Source organism: Stenella coeruleoalba, assembly GCF_951394435.1.
Source record: "Stenella coeruleoalba genome assembly, chromosome: 12".
Taxonomy (NCBI): Eukaryota; Metazoa; Chordata; class Mammalia; order Artiodactyla; family Delphinidae; genus Stenella; species Stenella coeruleoalba.
The window spans coordinates 49,409,405-49,428,100 of NC_137158.1; the positions used below are offsets into that span (position 1 = coordinate 49,409,405).

General features: G+C 38.0%; 1 protein-coding gene across 3 annotated transcripts in view; it reads right to left on the bottom strand.

Annotated features, from left to right (window-relative positions):
• MAN1A1 (mannosidase alpha class 1A member 1) overlaps positions 1-18,696 on the bottom strand; it is a 175,013-nt gene that overhangs the window by 40,570 nt on the left and 115,747 nt on the right. For all 3 annotated transcript variants that reach the window (XM_079939505.1, XM_079939506.1, XM_079939504.1), the window contains 2 exons: positions 5,280-5,403; positions 3,077-3,170 (listed from right to left, as the gene is read on the bottom strand). In XM_079939505.1, the coding sequence (XP_079795631.1) occupies positions 3,077-3,170; positions 5,280-5,403 (218 nt within the window). The remainder of the gene's footprint in view (positions 1-3,076; positions 3,171-5,279; positions 5,404-18,696) is intronic.

Below are 18,696 nucleotides of genomic sequence, written 5' to 3' on the forward strand. Positions count from 1 at the left end.
CCGTATTTGTTAATATCATCACCAATCTCAGAAGAGGCTTTTAGTGTTGGTGAAAGACATTAAGGCTATGGTGGCAATGTGCAAGCTTTTCAAAATTCTAATTTTCATTTAGAAGCTCAAGTTTTACCTTTGGCACAGATACTGTTAGTTTTGCTTGAAGCAACGTGCTCACTTTTGCGACCACGTCTATCAATTACCCAAGTCTGAATAACCAGTTTGTCTTCAGTAGTTCTTTCAAGTAAAAATGGTTACTTGTGAAACAACATGCGGCTAGTTCAGCTTGCAACTCAATCACACGAGTGCTTTTCTATGAGGCAACCACTATTTTTCATCATGCAGCAGAAACACCTTAAGCGTCCTTTCCATTTAATCATACAGAATATTACAATGATGTGTACTCAATGATTGAGATTTACTAGAATCAGTAAATTTTTTGCTTCATTAAGAGCATTCATGAGTGAAACTGGCATCTTTTTATTTGTTAGCTGCAGTGAAGGATATGATCACAGGTATATCTCATTTTATTGCCCTTTGCAGAGCAGACACTTCGTTTTATAAAAATTGAAGTTTGTGACAACCCTGCATTGAGCAAGTCTATCAGCATCATTTTCCCAACACCATTTGCTCACTTTGTGTCTCTATTTGAAAATTTTCACAATATTTCTTTTTCATTACTATTATATTTTTATGGTCTATGTGATCAGTGATCTTTGACATTACTATGACTTACTGAAGGCTCAGAAGATGGATAGCATTTTTTAGCAATAAAGTATTTTTACATTAAAGTATATACAGTGTTTTTAGACATAATACTACTGCATACTTAATGGACTACAGTATAGTGTAAACATAACTTTTTTTTTTTTTTTTTTTTTTTGTGGTACGCGGGTCTCTTACTGTTGTGGCCTCTCCCGTTGTGGAGCACAGGCTCCGGACGCACAGGCTCAGCGGCCATGGCTCACAGGCCCAGCCGCTCTGCGGCATGTGGGATCTTCCCAGACCGGGGCACGAACCCGTGTCCCCTGCATCGGTAGACAGACTCTCAACCACTGCGCCACTGGGGAAGACCCCTAAACATAACTTTTATATGCACTGGGAAATAACAAAGAATGTGTGACTAGCTTTATTGTGATATTTGATTTATTGCAGTGGCCTGGAACTGAACCCACAATGTTTCTGAGGTATGCCTGGTGTTAGTACTATCTGGTGTCTGCCATGGCTATCACTATGGCTTCAGCAGCTTTGCCCACCATTGCTTTTGCAATGTAACTGCAACTGTCAGCACAGTAAAAAAGGCAGAAAGTCTTAGTGTTATTATAAAAATATAATAAGCTTTGATTGTGTAGATCCCCTGAGAGATTTCAGGGATATCTAGTGATCTGCAGATCACACTTAGGTTAAGTGGCAACCTTGACTATGGTGTTGTGGTCTCAATGCTAGGGCCCTCCATAGACATTATTAACACAGACAAAGCTTTTAGCACATTTTTTCTACTACATTATTCTTTAAGAAAAATACTTCTAAAGTAGCAGTGAGGCATAATCATCTAGGAATATCATATTTAAATATAAAGAAAAAAACTCAAATTAGAGTAAAATTTCAAGACGTCGCTAACATCTGCGGCACAGCTAGACATCTCACTTAGGATTTTTCATTTGCTCTCAGGTGCTGCTTAATCTACCACTGTTTTTCCAAATCAGCTTGAGAACATTTCTTTCAGCTACTCTGCATCTTTATATGCCTGGTTAAAGTCCCTAAGGATCTGAAGTGAGGGCTTCTAGCACAATACTTTCTTCTATGGTGAAGTTGGCTCTCCTGGCAGGAAGCCTTTATCTGCTGGCTTAAAATTGACTAAAGCACCCTGTTTGCTCTTACAATTTCTCAACCCTTAAAGACTCAGTCTCCCCTCCTATCCTGTAGCCAAACAGAAAGAGAAAATGTTATGAAATAGAATACTCTAGCTAATCTGGGTAAACCCTGCTAGTCATTAGCACAAAGGAACAATTTTCTTATCTATATAACCAGTTTATAATAGGCTAGCATCCCCACAGTACCCTGACCAGATATTCCCTTTCTGATTAACAGCTTTAAATGTGCTTACAGATCATCATGCTCACAGTTATGCATGAAAAATGAACAATCTAGTTCCCCTAGTAACACTTACAGTCTGTCTTATGACAGAAGCCTATTTATTAAAGGAACCATGCTCCCTTTCCCCTTTTCTAAAGATTCTCCAACAAGAATGCTTTTCTTGGTGTTCCTTCTCTCTGTTACTAGAACAGTGCTGGGTATCATAAAGAGCTAAAACAATGCTTAACTTTTTTTTATTATTAATTACTGAAGTATAGTTGCTTTACAATGTTGTTAGTTTCTGTTGTACAGCAAAGTGAATCAGCTATACATATATATGTGTCCCCTCTCTTTTTCATTTAATTTTAATTTAATTAAATTAATTATTTATATTTTTTTGGCCGAGTCGCATCTTAGTTGCGGCACATGGGATCTTTGTTGAGGCATCAGGATTTTTCCTTGCGGCACGCGGGCTTCTCTCCAGTTGTGGTGTGCAGGCTTCTGTCTAGTTGTGGCACGCAGGTTTTCTCTCTCTAGTTGTGGCACAGGGGCTCCAGAGTGCGTGGGCTCTGTAGTTTGCAGCACTTGGGCTCTCTAGTTGAGGCACACAAGCTCAGTAGTTGCGGCGCATGGGCTTAGTTGCCCCGCGCCATGTGGGATCTTAGTTCCCCTACCAGAGATCAGAGCTGGGTCCCCTGCACTGGAAGGCGGATTCTTTACCACTGAACTACCAGGGAAGTCCCTATATCCCCTCTCTTTTGGATTTGCTTCTCATTTAGGTCATCACAGAGCACTGAGTAGAGTTCCCTGTGCTATACAGTAGGTTCTCATTAGTTATCTATTTTATACATAGTAGTGTATATCTGTCAATCCCAATCTCCCAGTTTGTCACACCACCATCCACCCCCCACCCCTGGTATCCATACTTCCATCCTCTATGCCTGTGTCTCTACTTCTGCTTTGCAAAAAGTTCATCTGTATCAACAATGCTTAACTTTTGACTTACATTGAGCCCATTGTCCACTATTGGGATTCAGATAGTTAGGATAAAGGCCTTGTGGTTTTTCCAGGTTGTTCAGTACTGTTCGAATATTCATTACCTACAATAGAAAATGGAATGTTACTATGAAAATATGAAAAACAAGTTTGGTGCCATTCTTCTCTCTTGATTGATTACATTTTTCCATGTTAGAAAAAAAACCCATTGATTTAAATGATGCAGAATTAGAGCAAAGAGAGTTGCCACCAGCTTACAAAAATAATAACTGTAAGTGAATACAGTCTACCATATGCCAGACACCATAGAAGAAACTAGGATGTATCAGTGGATAAACAAAGTCATTACCATTTTGGAATTTGCATCCAGTGGAGTGAGACAGATAACAAACAAATAAATATATCAGGTGGTAATAAATGCTATGAAAAAAATACAAAAGAGTAATGGGACAGAGTGATGTGAGGTGGTGAGGCTGTACTCTGTTAGTCAGGGTGGTCTGGGGAGGCTACTGGGAGATGGTTTCAGCAGAAATTTAAAGGAATGAAGGAGTAAGTCATGCAGAGCAATGAAGGAAGAGCACGTGGGCAGAAGGAAGAGCAAGTACAAAAAAGTTCTGAGAAAAGAGTGGGTTTGGCAAGACCACCAAGGGTGGAGGTGAGGAAGTGAAGGGGAGAATGTCAGAGAGCCTAGAGGTGGCCAGGGCCCACATCTTGCAGGCCTCACAGACCATAATGTGGGCTTATCTTATTCTGAGTGTGACGCAAAGCCATTGAAAACTTGTGTTTTTACAGGATCGGTGTGACTGAGGGGGCAAGGGAGGAAGTGGTAGTCAGATGGCTACTGCACAGTCCAGGTAAGAGATGACGGATCCCTGGACTAGGGTAGCAGCACAGGTAACGGGATACAAAGGATTTCTTCATGGATTGGATCTGAGGTTTACCAAAAAGAGAGGAACCAGGATGACCTCAAGATTTCTGGTCTGAGACATTGGGTAAACTGAGGCGTCTTTACCCAGATAATGAAGACTAGAGTAAAAGCCAGTGTAAGGGCTGTCTGAGACATTTTAAGTGGGAGTTGTCTGATAGACATTTCAGTGGAAATGTTGAATAGGTACTTAGCTATAGAGCCTGGAGTTCAGGGGACAGGTTGGAATTGGAATTACAAATGTGGAGTTAACAGCCTACAGACAGTATGTAAAGTCATGAGGTTGGATGAAATAATGGAGAAAGTGAATGTAAAAAGAAGAGGCCCCGGTTTGAGTCCTGGGGTTTTCCAATGTTTAGAGGTTGGGGTGATAAAGAAGTTCCAATATAGGAGACCGAAAAGGAGCACCTGGCAAAGACGGAGGTAAGCCAGGGGCAGAGAATGCCCGTGGAGAAGTGATCAAGTGTGCCGATGCTGAGAGGGAGAGGGAGAGGGAGAGGGGGAGGGAGGGGGAGGGGAGGGAGGGGAGGGGGAGGGGGAGGGAGGGGGAGAGGGAGAGGGGGAGGGAGGGGAAGGGGAGGGAGACGGAAAGGAAGATGGGGAGGGAGAGGGAGAGGGGAAGGGGAGGGAGAGGGAGAGGGAGAGGGAGAGGGGGAGGGAGAGGAAGATGGGGAGGAAAAGGGAGGGAGAGGGAGAGGTGAGAATGACTACTGGATCTGGCAACACAGCCCTCACTGGTGTGGCTGGGAGAAAAGCCCAGCGGGAGAGCATTCAAGGGAGTGGCAGTCAAGAAGCCAAGACAACAAACACAGACAACTCTTCCAAAGAATTCTGCTGTAAAGGGGAGCTGACAAGTGGGGTGAAAGCTAAGGGCGGAGTGGTGGGGTAATGGGTGTGTTTCTTGAAAATTAGAAACTGATTCAATTGCTACTTTGCATTTGTAAAACACTTTGAGTTTAAAAAGTCTTTCATGTATACGGTTCACAGAGTCCACAAAACACTATAGTTTTAGATAAGGGAAAAACTTCAGAGATGTAAAGTTACTTGCTTGAGGTGTAGAGAATCAGACATGTAAGCGAGGCCCTCTTGCACTGAGTTAGAATGGTGCTGTGAAAAGAATGGTTTACAGTTTGGTTAAATGAAATGCTGCATGTAACAAAACTTCATAAAGGGCTACATTAAAATTGGTGGTTCTTTTCCACGTTCCGTATTACTAAATCTCCCCAGAGAGGGATGTTGTTTCCAACAAGTACTTTTTTGCAGTGCAAGGTATATTGGAGAATCTCACCTTATCAGCAAAGATGGGGTTTCCTGATAAGTAGCTCAAGTGTATAAACTCCAAATGCAGAGTTCCAAATTCTGCCAAAATACTGCTGCCTCCTGAGGCCCAGGGCCAATTCCTTCCAATCCCACTAAAGAAGAGAAGAAAGTGAAGAGTTATGGGTCAGAATGATTCCATTTTTTGCAGCTCTAAGTAGAAGTGAAAGAGACAGCTTTTGAATAATGACACCTCAGTTAATAGTTTGCTCTGTATATTTTAAAATATCCAGTGTTGCTTTCTTTGGCTACTGGTTTCAGGCTTTGATTCCTATCTTCAAATTGAAAATTACTTTTGACTTAAGTCAGAAAGAAGTTGTTATGTGCTTGCTGTTGATGAACAAATATTTTAGAAGGTACAGGTGCCATAAAGAGATATACACCCATTCCGAGTAGAATACAAAACAAAATCAGACCAAAACACCCCTATCGTGCTCCATACCCCATATTAAGCCTTTCAACGTTTTAATTAATTTCGGTCTGAGAGTCCAGGGACTTTTATAGACATTCACGTTATATACAACATTTTTCTTGGATATAAGATATATTTCAAAGATTCGTTAGCTATATACTCATTCCACCCTGCTTTAAACTTCCTCCCCGTTTACCAGACTTCCTTTCTTATGTTTCCCTTCACACAATTTTACCTATTTTCCAAGGCACTCATGTATTCCATGACCTATTTAATCTATGCTCAAGAACTTCAACAAAATTATGTAATTCAAATCTGAAAGAGGTCAAAGGAATAAGCTTAAAAAATTATTGCCTTGTGGCTCATCTTAGTGAAATGCTTTTTAAAAAGAGTTAGTCCTAAACATACACTGACACAGATACACATAAAGTGGCTCTTGAGACATGGTCATACCCTTGGGTACAGTTTATGTCTGGAGAGCTACTTAAAATGTCAAACACAGGTGATAATTCAAATAAAGTCAGTGATTCTCCTGACCAATAAATTCTCTTCCAGAAAGCTGAAAACCCACATTTTAGTTTTCATTCAGACTTACATTTACTGCATGCCTACACTTTGCCAGGGACTATGCAGGGCACTGGGTTACAAGGATCCTTATAATGGATAAATCACTCTTAAGGACCTTATAGCGTAATGGGAAAGAAAGACCTAAGCGTAAATAATTCCAGTCACATACAGTAAGTGCCAAGTTAAATGTGTGACATGTTCTGAGCACCTAGGGCCAGGACATGCAATCCAACATGGAAGGGATCACAGAAGGCTTCTTCGAGGCGAGTCCTGAGTAGATTCTTGAAGGGTAAATAACAAGTAGTGAGGGAAGAATGGAGAGAAGGAGAATCTGGACACAGAGAGACACACAGCAGAAGGGCTAGCCAGGAACCTGAGGTAGCTCCTGAGACTGGTGAGTGGAGGGAAGGGAAGGTGGCAGGAGAGAAGGCTGCAAGGTTAAGTTGAAGCCAAACCTTGCAGGCTTGTGGATTTCTCACTTTCCTCTCTTTCTAAGTTGGCCCCATTGACATACTGCTCTTGGTGTCCCCTAGGTTTCCTATCCCCTTTGTTTTTCATTTTACGCATTCACAACCCTGGGTAAACCCTTCCAGTTCTGTCACTGCTTCTGCCACAGGCATGCTGAGGATGCTGATGAAAAGGAAAACAATGGTGACAATCTGATATCTGACACTGTAGGCTGCCACCCTCTTATTCCCTGTTTCTTTTTGGAGTAAAATCTAGATTTTGCTCCCAAACACAGATTTATAGTAAACCTAATAAAAAATAAACAGAAATAAAAGACAGAGATCTGAAAACCACATATTCATTTATTTTAGAAAATGCCTTACATTTATTAACTTCTGGGACTGAGAGTCAGTTTTTATTTTCATCGTTGGCTTAGATCAAAGGAATATCCAATCATCCAAATAGGATGAACAGCTACTTTCAAATTTTATTAACATATGGCAAATGCATACAGTCATTGGTCACTAATTTGCCATCATGACATGTTATGTTTTTATTCCAACCGTTCTATCACTGACCAAAGTCAATAAACCTGTTTAGCAAAACTCCAAATTTCTATGTTCCAGAGAAACTATAAAAGCCACGATATCAGGGCAAGAGGGAGTGATGACTTCACCCTGGAGAAGGAAGAGGACGGCATGCCAAGGAGCCCAGCCCAGTTTCCAGCGCTTCAGGGACTGGTTCTTTTCAAGTTCAGGGTGTTAGAGGCTATAGCAGCACACTCAGATGTGAAACTTAAGCTGTATATGTACTAAATAAAATTCAAATTACTTTTGTATGCAGGCATTTGTTCTCTGCTATTAATGTGGTTAATCAAGAAAAAATCAGAGATATACTGAAAAAATTTCAATATGTTAAAAAAAGATTTAAAGGTTTATATATATATATATATATATATATATATATATATATATATATATATAATGTCTTTGTCTTTGCACACATTCATATCAGAAGGAAAACAGCACTGTATCACTAATTATACAGGGAGCAAAATATTAAAAGCACTAGCAAAGGATATATCATGTGAACAGAAAGGAAGCTGGGTTTCCAATACATATATATTTATATGAAAGTATAGCTTTGGTTGCCATTCTTTCAATCTACAAAATTACTGTGCTTCAGTAAAATTATAAGATCAATGGTTACACTGGCTCTTAAATGTAAATCAGGGAAGGGCTTCAAGAAATCAGATAGGGCATCATTATATCTAGATATTTAATAAGGTCATTTGCCTTTTTTTAGGCAAAGCTGCAAAGACATGGAGATTGGCCTGGAAAGCATGAGGCACATGCCATGGGCCATCACAGCTGAAATACCTGTGTGTCGGGGAAGGGCTGCCTACTTGCACAGCAAATGTGTAGTGAGTCAGAACCAAGTTTTGGTCACTCACAGAACAATTTCTAAGATCTTTTTTGTGTCTAAATTCTATGAGTCTATTGAAAAATCTATATATTTATATGGCTCTAATTTCTTTTTTTCGGTATTTTTATTTTTTTAAACTTTCTATTTTCTACTGCAGTATAGTTGATTAACAATGTTGTATTAGTTTCAGGTGTACAGCAAAGTGATTCAGTTATACATATACATGCATCTATTGTTTTTCAAATTCTTTTCCCATTTAGATTGTTACATAAAATTGAGCAGGTTCCCTGTGCTATACAGTAGGTTCTTGTTGGTTATCCATTTTAAATACAGCAGTGTATCCATTTTAAATACAGCATATATAAAATAATATATATGGACAGTGGGCATTTGACATGAATATGGTGAGTCTGTGATAAAGGGAAATGAGTCAAGAAAGATTCTGCTCCCTTGGTCTGGGAGTCAGGGTGCCCTGGGCATCCCATGATACCAAAGGCTAAGCTTTCTAGACCTCTGGCTCAAAATGAATTTAATTTGAGAGAATAGGGGATTTTAAACGTCTTTAACTTTAGTTCTGCTATCATAGTACTTTAAAGGCAATCATGTTCTCCTATCTACCTTTATTTTACAAGCACTAATAATGTTTTAGAAAAATATTTTAAAGATAAAATAACAGTTTGTGTTCAGAAACTGTATATTCCATAAGGCAGGCATGAAAGGGAAGAACATTTAAATATTGCCAATATTGTTATAATGACTGCATTTTAAGCCAAATATTGCCAATATTGTTATAATGACTGCATTTTAAGCCAAAATGATGACTCAGCATATGGAAATATATACAGACACAAAAAGGCAATTAACATGACTGGGGAGCTGTCAAGTGTTTGGTTCAAAGAATCCTGGAATAGAACTTCAAACTTTGCTATCATTCTAATTTCATTTATTTCGGTTTCCTCCAATCTCCAGTTCTTCCATTTTAAATTGGAGTATTATTTAAAACATGTGTCTCAACTTTTACTTTAATTTAAAATTTCACTATTCTACAAAGGTAATAATTCTTTGAAAGTAAAACATCACATCAGAAAATAACTGATTATGGCAATTGCAATTAGAAACATGTCTTTTAAAATACTGAGTTGCGGGCTTCCCCGGTGGCGCAGTGGTTGAGAGTCCACCTGCCGATGTAGGGGACGCAGGTTCGTGCCCGGTCCGGGAGGATCCCACATGCAGCGGAGCGGCTGGGCCCGTGAGCCATGGCCGCTGAGCCTGCGCATCCGGAGCCTGTGCTCCGCAACGGGAGAGGCCCGCGTACCGAAAAAAAAAAAAAAAAAAATTGAGTTGCTATGATTCTTTTGAGAATGTGGATTACTGTGTTGTTGCTCTAGAGACTGTAATTTGAATGTGGTTTAGTAGCAGCCGTAATATACTTCCTCATTCTACTGCACTCAAAAACAAGAAGGTATAATTATTTACCGAACTCGTAACTCTGATAAGCAATGGGTGTTATGTGATTTCTCTTCTCTCTACAGTACTAATGATGTTATTCTAGCACGTCTGAATCCTGTGGGAGAGCTGCTCTTTCGCCAGAGCTTGTAATGAATCAAGTAGCTGGAGGATTGCTCTGGATTGATGGTATATGCCTTCAAAATAATCTTAAATCTAGGTACCTGAAGTTATATGCTATCGTTACTCCCCAGATACAACTTGGAATATTAACAAATACATTTATTTACTTAATATAATCAAATGCAACAAATAATTTACAAAACTGAAACAATTCTAAGAAATTGCCAGATGAATATGTAAGCAAAACATTAAATAGTTCTAAAGTCTTGATTAGCTATAGACTATCAATTTACTCTTCCTTGCTGCTTGCTCTTCTCTGCGAAATGGGAAATGGACCAATAAAGAAATTTCTTGAGGATTCTTGTCTGAATAATCTCTGATTAGCTGATCAGTAAACAAACTCCTTTCAAGTTCATAGTCCAAAATACGGCTTATTCCTTGTGGCTATGGAGTTAACAAGTTTTGGAAGAAAAAAATTTCCCATATTCTATATAGCATGGTAAAGCTTTACTTATGTTTGCAAATGACGGGGCACGCAGGGATATTTAATTCAAAAGAGCAGATAATCCAATAATATTCCTTTTGGATTTTAGCATAGATTAGGAAAAAAATAATTGGAAAGTTCATGATGATTGTTTCATTTAAATGTATTCCCAAAGCTAATTGATTTTGAGATTAAGCAATTTCAGCTTCACTTATTACAAATGCTTCCTTCCTGCAAAGGCTGGCACAGTGCCAATCTTTCAAGTTTGTAGTCTAAGACCTCATTAAGACTTGGACTGGGCTTCCCTGGTGGCGCAGTGGTTGAGAGTCCGCCTGCCGAGGCAGGGGACACGGGATCGTGCCCGGGTCTGGGAAGATCCCACATGCTGCGGAGCGGCTGGGCCCGTGAGCCATGGCCGCTGAGCCTGCGCATCCGGAGCCTGTGCTCCGCAACGGGAGGGGCCCCAACAGTGAGAGGCCCGCGTACCGCAAAAAAAAAAAAAAAAAAAAAAAAAAAGACATGGACTAACAATTCCAGGGACTGGCACTCTAAGACTAGTCAAGATTCTACTGTAGCTCATGCACAGAAATTTTGACTGGGGAGCACTTGTCTCCTGAGGGCTATCCTATCAGGGAAAGCTGGCTAATGAAGGGTAGCCACTTGACTGAATTCATTCACAATCCAATACTTACTGCTTCTGAACAGCAGCATGTGGTTTATGTCTCCAAAGAATGTTCATACTTAAGTTTTTTAAGCAAGGGCCCAAATAATTTTTTAAAATTATCCATATCTTGTCCCACTTTGTAGGTATTTATTTTAGACAGAATCGAAACTGAATATTTATTATTTTAGTTTATTCTCACAGTCAATACTGCTGTCCTTGTATTTGACTACCTTGGATTGGAGGATAGGCTGGGGGCTACAAAGACTGAGATGATATGTCCTCTCTAATTCCATAACTAACCTGCTCCTAAGGTTCAAAGATGCTAAAATTCTGTTTTCCAGCTGCCCTTTGGGTAAGACCTCCTTGCTAACCAAACCACTTTCAACAGACTGAAAATAAGTTGAATGTAGCTTCTGCCCAGTTATTGGGCAAACTGGGATATCCTATCATTAGGTCAGAGGACACCACCAAAAGGCAGTACTGATGAGAAAGCATTTCAGTGCCCTTAGGATGTGTGGGCACGCACATACATTTACTTTACCGCACTTAAAAAAAATCGTATTCTACCTGTTGTTTTTAATATACATTACATTTTTCACGGACATTTCCCATGTCAATCAATGTACATCACCGTTGTTGTTGAGTGTTGAGTGCGTAGTATCTGACTGAATGGATATATTCTAATTTACTTAAACACACCCCTACTGATGGACACTGAAGCTAATTTATTTTTTAAGTTTTTATTTTTTCCACTGTAAACAATTTAGTGGTATGTCTGGACCTTTTATAAAGCTAACTTATTTCTTAATAAAAATGCCTACATTGATTCCAGCTGGAAGATGTTAGTTGAATTGTCTAAACCAATAACGAGGATGGATTTCGGAATGTGTATTGGAGGCATAAATGCCCACTATTTACAGTTATTTCTCTTTACAAAGTGGGCCTGTTGTATCCCACCACATTTGGTAGCCTCTAGAACTCCTGGGATAGCTCAAATCCATTTGTTGAAATCACATTAAGTCCTTTAAAACTGGAGAGGTGGAAGTTACAGACAAGGATCTATATCCACTTTTCGAATAAACCTCAGGAGGGAACAGAAGCATAGTATAAGTCCATCTTCCAAATGGTAATTCACTAATAATAGTTTGCCAGAACTTCCCTTCCTTTTAGATACAATTATTCCACTATCGTAAGAGTATAACACATAATATCATTCCACAACATTACTTAAGATCCAAGACTACAGTCAGATTTGGCTATGTTTATTCATCTCTTTTTCTGCCTTTCATTCTATGGGTCTATGGCTCATCTACAGATCAAGATAAATGAAATCAGCACAGATCCCAGGCTTTTAATTTTTCAAATGGTATACAATCGTCTCTTTACACAACCAGAATGGCCAGGATTTCTCCTTTCTACTAGATTCTAAGATCCTCAGGGACCCAGATGCTGCTTTATGCACCTGTGTAATCCCAAAGTCTAGAGCATTAGACATTCCCTAATGATTAATAAATTAGTTATCATTATACTTCAGGGTGGGCAATAAATTGTTTTTAAGGCAAGATCAGTAAAATAAATGCTAAATTAAGGAACCTGTAGTGGGAAAATGTAGCTAAATGCTATTCAAATTCCCAATGATGAATCAGCAAGAAAGTTCAAGAAAATAGATGATATATAGGTAATCAGGGCTAATAACTAGGGCATTCTTTAAAGCTGTGTTATGTAAATTTAGATATTTCTCTTATCATCTAATGGAAATCTAATCAGTCAAAAGAAACTAGATGGTTAGTTAAGCGACCTTATCATTTGAAATGGTAGCGTTAGTTTTGAACTTTTACATAAGGATCATGCAAACAAAAATGTGTGCACAGCTTGTGGGAAGAACAAACAGATTCAGGGATTACTCTGAACAGATGCTGGAGAATAAAGCTACCAAGCTATTGCATTCTCATTTTTCTGCCTTCTGCCTACAATGTATGGTTCCGAGACTGTGGAAAATTGTGTTATGAAACAGTGTGGCAGCTAAAGTTTTAAAAACATAAAGATTAGGAAAAATCATGACACAAGAATAAAGAGGACAATCGCGAATAAAGAATAAAGAGGAAGAATAAATTGTTGAGGAAAACTCAACAATAAAGACAGGTGTCCTCTACCAAACGTAAAATAGATAGCTAGTGGGAAGCAGCCGCATAACACAGGGAGATCAGCTAGGTGGTTTGTGACCACCTAGAGGGGTGGGATAGGGAGGGTGGGAGGGAGGGAGACGCAAGAGGGAAGAGATATGGGAACATATGTATATGTATAACTGATTCACTTTGTTATAAAGCAGAAACTAACATACCGTTGTAAAGCAATTATACTCCAATAAAGATGTTAAAAAAAAAAAAAAGACAGGTGTCCTCAACAGAACATTGAGCTACTATGATGAAATCAATGACTGTCCTGTTTTGGCTCTCACTGACATCCTTATATAAAATATAGTAAGTGCTAAAGGATCATCTGTGTATAATTAGCTATGTGCTGCCTTGTGATGTCTTCTCTGTTATTTATCTTTCCACATGCTGAAATTCATCTCTCTAACCTGAGAATAAGACCTAAAGGTGGAGATACAATTGTTTCTTTTACGACCACCGCCCCTTAAAATAGATATTCACATAGTAAATGCCATAAGTTGATGACTGATGCATTTATATATTTCAGCAACCAATCCATTTCTAATATTACTGTAACTCATATTTTTTCCTATAAAATTCAGAAAGTAGTCTAAGGTTTACTACTTACAGTTAAAATATTTTACATGTATAGACACTTTCAATTGTTTACCTTTAACTTACACGTTTATATATTTTTAGTAATTAAGATTCTTTATACTATAGGAAAAAATACTAAAAAAAATGTAACTAACTCCCTAACAACTTTCACAAAGTGAGAATAATCAAAATGGGTAGTTTACATGGTCTGAACTTTTGGTAGCCTCCTATTACTGATATAAACATTTGAAAAATGTTTCAAAGTACTAAGCAAAATGGTTGGTGGAACTTTGATAGTAAAACTACCTATTTCCTAGTAGAATATTCAAAATATGAGCACTGACAACATAACTAACTTTTAAAAATCTTTATTTAATGTGTGTTAGCTCTGTAAAATGTCAAAGTGAATACATGAGTATAGTACCTTGAGACCATACAATCATACTTATTTTACCTTTAAGGAAATAATCAGATAAATGAGTGCTGACATAAAAATGTACCTTTTGGTAACTTTGTTAGAAAACATTATAAAATGCTAAAATGAAAACATCAAAATAGTATTTTGAAATTAGAAAGTAATAACCACTCTCATTTTACCTGTAAGGAAAAGGAAGAGAGAACAAAACCCTTCCTTCTTTACCCTCTGCTCATGGAGGCTGGGCTTTATATTTCATTTAAGGTTCAGTACAAACTTGCTGGCTCAGAGAATTTTATGTAATTATTAGGCCCCGAACACTGCTGTTCTTAATCCACTTAGGATAGAGTTTGGTGGTATTATGAGAAGAATCTCCAGAGGAATCTGGAATGAAAGGAGAGAGGCTAGGCTTAGGACAAACTATACTAGACTAAGGTAAGACCAGACTTTCCAGAAAGATCTGGTCTGAAATGAGCTGTTGTGAAATAAAGCAATGAACTAGTAGGAGGATTCCAGGGTTTTATGGATTGGGGCTAGTCTTGGTGCAAAATAAATCTTACAGCTCTGATGAGTGTCTTCCTGTTCCATGAATGCCAATTTAAGAACAGTAACAATGTTTATGGGCTATTCCCCCCCTCCCCCATTCAAAATGAAAATGCTCTCTTGGGTCCTTGAGGAAAATGTACTTTCTTGAAATTTAAGATAACCTACTTCAGTTAATAGTAGGATGTCAATGTGAAAAATGGCACAATTATCATGTAATGTTAAGCACTAAGAAGAGAATAAAACAGGCTGATGTGACAGAGTCTGACAGGGAGCTTCTTTAGATGGGTTTGTTGGGAAGATCATGTTAAAGAGGAGAGTTTCAAGCTGAGACAAGCAAGATAAAAATGAAACTGTCAGTGAGCACCTGGCAATGGTTCCTGCAAGTGCCCTAGGGGTCATGACTCTGAAAAGTGTGAAAACAGAGGCTGGCTGTGTGGCTGTAGTGACAGGGACACTGGAGAGCTGATAAAGGGGCAGATCACCCAAGACTGGTAGGCCAGAGCAAGCATTTGATTTATTCTAAGTGCAATGGGAACTCACTCTAGGGTTTTAAATAGGAGGTGATAAATCTGATTTGCTTTATTAAAGCTCACTCTGGACACTGTAGTAAGACTGCACTATGTGAGAGCAAGACCTGGAAGGAAGCAAGCAGGCAGGTATCTAGGCAAGAGGCAGATGGTGGCCTGGACTAGGTGCTAATTGTGGAGATGGACAGACATGGAGGGATTCAGGCTATGTCTGGAGGAAGAACCGGATTTGGGGATAAGGGAAGAACGGAATCAAGGATGATTTCTAGTTTTTTTGGCTTTAGCAGCTGGGTAGGTATTGATGCTACTTAAGAAGATGCAAAAGACTGACGCAGGAACAGGCATGATAAAGAAAAGCATGAGTTCTCTCTTTCAGATTTTGCTATAATAACCATCATTTATAATTACAAGGACAAAGTCAAATTTGATCATCTTAATTTTCCTTTTTTAGTTTTTTTATAAACATCAATTTATTCAACTTGAGGAAACTTTCAGTTTGAAGAAATCTTTTTCTTCTCACACTCTAGATCCTAATATTTTTCAGAGTAAACACCATCAATAATTTACTGAAATCTCTTCTGAAATTTCCTAGTACATGGTCACTAGACAGAACTTTTAAAAATACAAATGGAAGTATGCTATACATATTACCATATACTGTGTTTCATGAAAGAGTTAAGTACCTTGGTGCTCTACTGCATTATAGCTGCATAGTATTTCAGTGTGTGGGTGTACCGTGACTTATTCAATCATTTGTCTCTGTTCTCAAGTTCTGCTATTATAAACAATGTGGCACATTCATGAGTAGGTCTCTAGGATAAAATCCTACAAGTTGAATTTCCAGGTCATAAAGTATGTAGTTAAAATTTAATAAACACCACCCAGTTACCTTCTAACGAGTTTGTGTGCAAACACAAACTGAGTGTGCATGAGAACATTCTAGCTACTAACTCTGGGTATTTATCAAATTTTTAAAACTTGGTGAGTTTGCTAGGTGAAAAATAACATCCTAACGCTATTTTAATTTGTATTTATTTATGAGCTTCTGATGTTCAATGGCCAATGTGCATCTTTTTCTGAGAAGTACATGTTTATGAAACTGTCTCATTTATGTATTGGTGTTACTGTCTCTCCCACTTCTATTACTTTTTATAAATTAAAAAAATTATATAAGTAATGTATACACATTGTTATAAATGAAACAATGTAAAGATGAACTGAGAAACAGCTAAATATTGAATCCCTACCCCCTTGTAATGTCTCTCACCTGTAAATCCTAGTTAACCAATGTTTTCCACCCATATGCATACAAACATAAAGATATATATCTATATAGATATATATCTCAAGGATTTGTTCTTTCCAATAAAAGATATTACATTATATATATTACTTTTGTAAGGTACCTGTCTCAATTAGCAGCTCATCACAGACACTTTCTAGGAAAATCATTTTTAACAGCTGCATAATAATATTCCATAAAATGGATAATCACATGTCATTAAGCCAATCCTCTACTGATAAACAGGTAGATCTCTTCTAATTTTTAAATACTATAGTTATGCCATATTAACCATCCATATTCATACTAATGCTTTTAGAAAGAGCTTTTTATACATTAAGAAAACTTGCCTTTTATCCATCATGTGTTTTGCCAATTTTTTCCCAAGTTGCTGTTTGTCATTTGAGTTTAGCCATTTTTTGCGGCTATATTAATTTTTATTTCGTAAAAATTTCCAATTTTTTCCCTATATATGTTCGGGGTTCTATGTCCTATTTACAAAGTCTTCTCCCCTCACCCAAGATTATGCTTTAAAAATCCTGAAAATCTGGGCAATAACTTCTTCTTTTAAAAGTTAGACTCAACAGTGAAAATCAAAGTATTATTGTATGTAAGTAAGCATAAAATTTACATTTTTAACTATAAGTATTTTGTTTCTCAAGTCATGTAACACTTTTTAAAAAACGTATTAGGCGCACCTGTTCAATAGCTTAGCTAAGTATAGCTGTTGAATATTTAAGTATTCTAAATTTAATTTCTCTCAGTATTTATTTTTGATCCTACTGCAAATTTACTGATTTATTTCTTCCCTGTAGAGATTTAATAGTTCATCAATATTTCCCCATTAATGGAGGAGAAAAAAAGTTGCATTTAAGCAATAATGGAGAATATTTTATCCAAAAAGACAACAGAGAGGCTACAGGTAAATCAGAGAACAGGCTGCATAAACTTTAAAGATTATTTATGCATTTAGAGAATTTTTAGGTGTGACCTTGGGCAAGTCCTTTAAACTCTCTAAGGCATCCATCTCCTGATCTTTAAAACAAAGTAACACCTATGCCACCCACCTCCTACTATTTTAACCGGATCAAATGGGATAATACACATGAAAGTGCTTTGAAAATATAAAGAGTTTAGTCCAGAAAAGTATTTTTATCTTTTGCATTAAGCAACTGACATTTAGCTAACCCAAAGAAATCTGGTTTTGGTTTTTTTCTCTTCAATTTTAGAGATATCTGCTCAATAAAAATAAATTAACCAAATGTTCACTTGGAGGTAGAAATTATAACTCAAGTAATAAGGAAACAAAGTGAGGCATTCCCAAGTTTTAAAAGTGTAACAAATTGCTACCATTAACAGCCAACTTCCTTAAAGCAATTTAATTGCTGTAAAGCTACCAAATATGCAGCACTTTAAGAAAGCTCTTATATGTCTTGCAAGTCCTCTAGAAAAAGGTAATTCAAAAAATATTCCTAGGGACTTCCCTAGTGGCGCAGTGGTTAAGAATCTGCCTGCCAATACAGGGCACACGGATTTGGTTCAATCCCCGGTCTGGGAAGATCCCACATGCCACGGAGCAACAAAGCCCGTGTGCCACAACTACTGAGCCCGCATGCCACAACTACTGAAGCCCACACTCCTAGAGCCCGTGCTCCGCAACAAGAGAAGCCACCACAATGGGAGGCCCGTGCACCTCAATGAAGAGTAGCCCACACTCGACGCAACCAGAGAAAGCCCGTGTGCAGCAACGAAGACCCAAGGCAGCCAAAAATAAATAAATTAATTTAAAAAAATCCTAGTAGTAAGAGACAGCTGCACAGACTGATGACATATTAATCAGGAAGAGTATGAAAATCCTGCCCAGGGAGGGATGTCCCTCCCCCTCTCCCCATCCTAGCCAAAGGTAAGAAATCTTAATTTGTTCTGGACAGGTACAGTATATCCTTTCCTCAAGGTGGCTAAATAATCAACTATGAGTCTTTAATGAATCATCATTTAAAAAATTCACATACTTATAAATATACATAGCAAATTATTAAAAATTATTCTCGTAAATTATCCCCTGCTGAAAGAGGACTTACACAACAACATCCATTTTAGAATGATTTCCAAAAGACTATCACAGAAATCTTTCTTAGGCTCCAACTTGATCATTATGCCAACTACTTTACTATAGTAAATATGTAATGTTTGTAAAGGACATTATGATTTCCAGAGCTGCTGATCCAATCAACTGTGAACCAATGGGTTAAACCCAATAGGAAGTTTAAAGCTTAATTCTAAAGGGTAAAGAGTTGGTA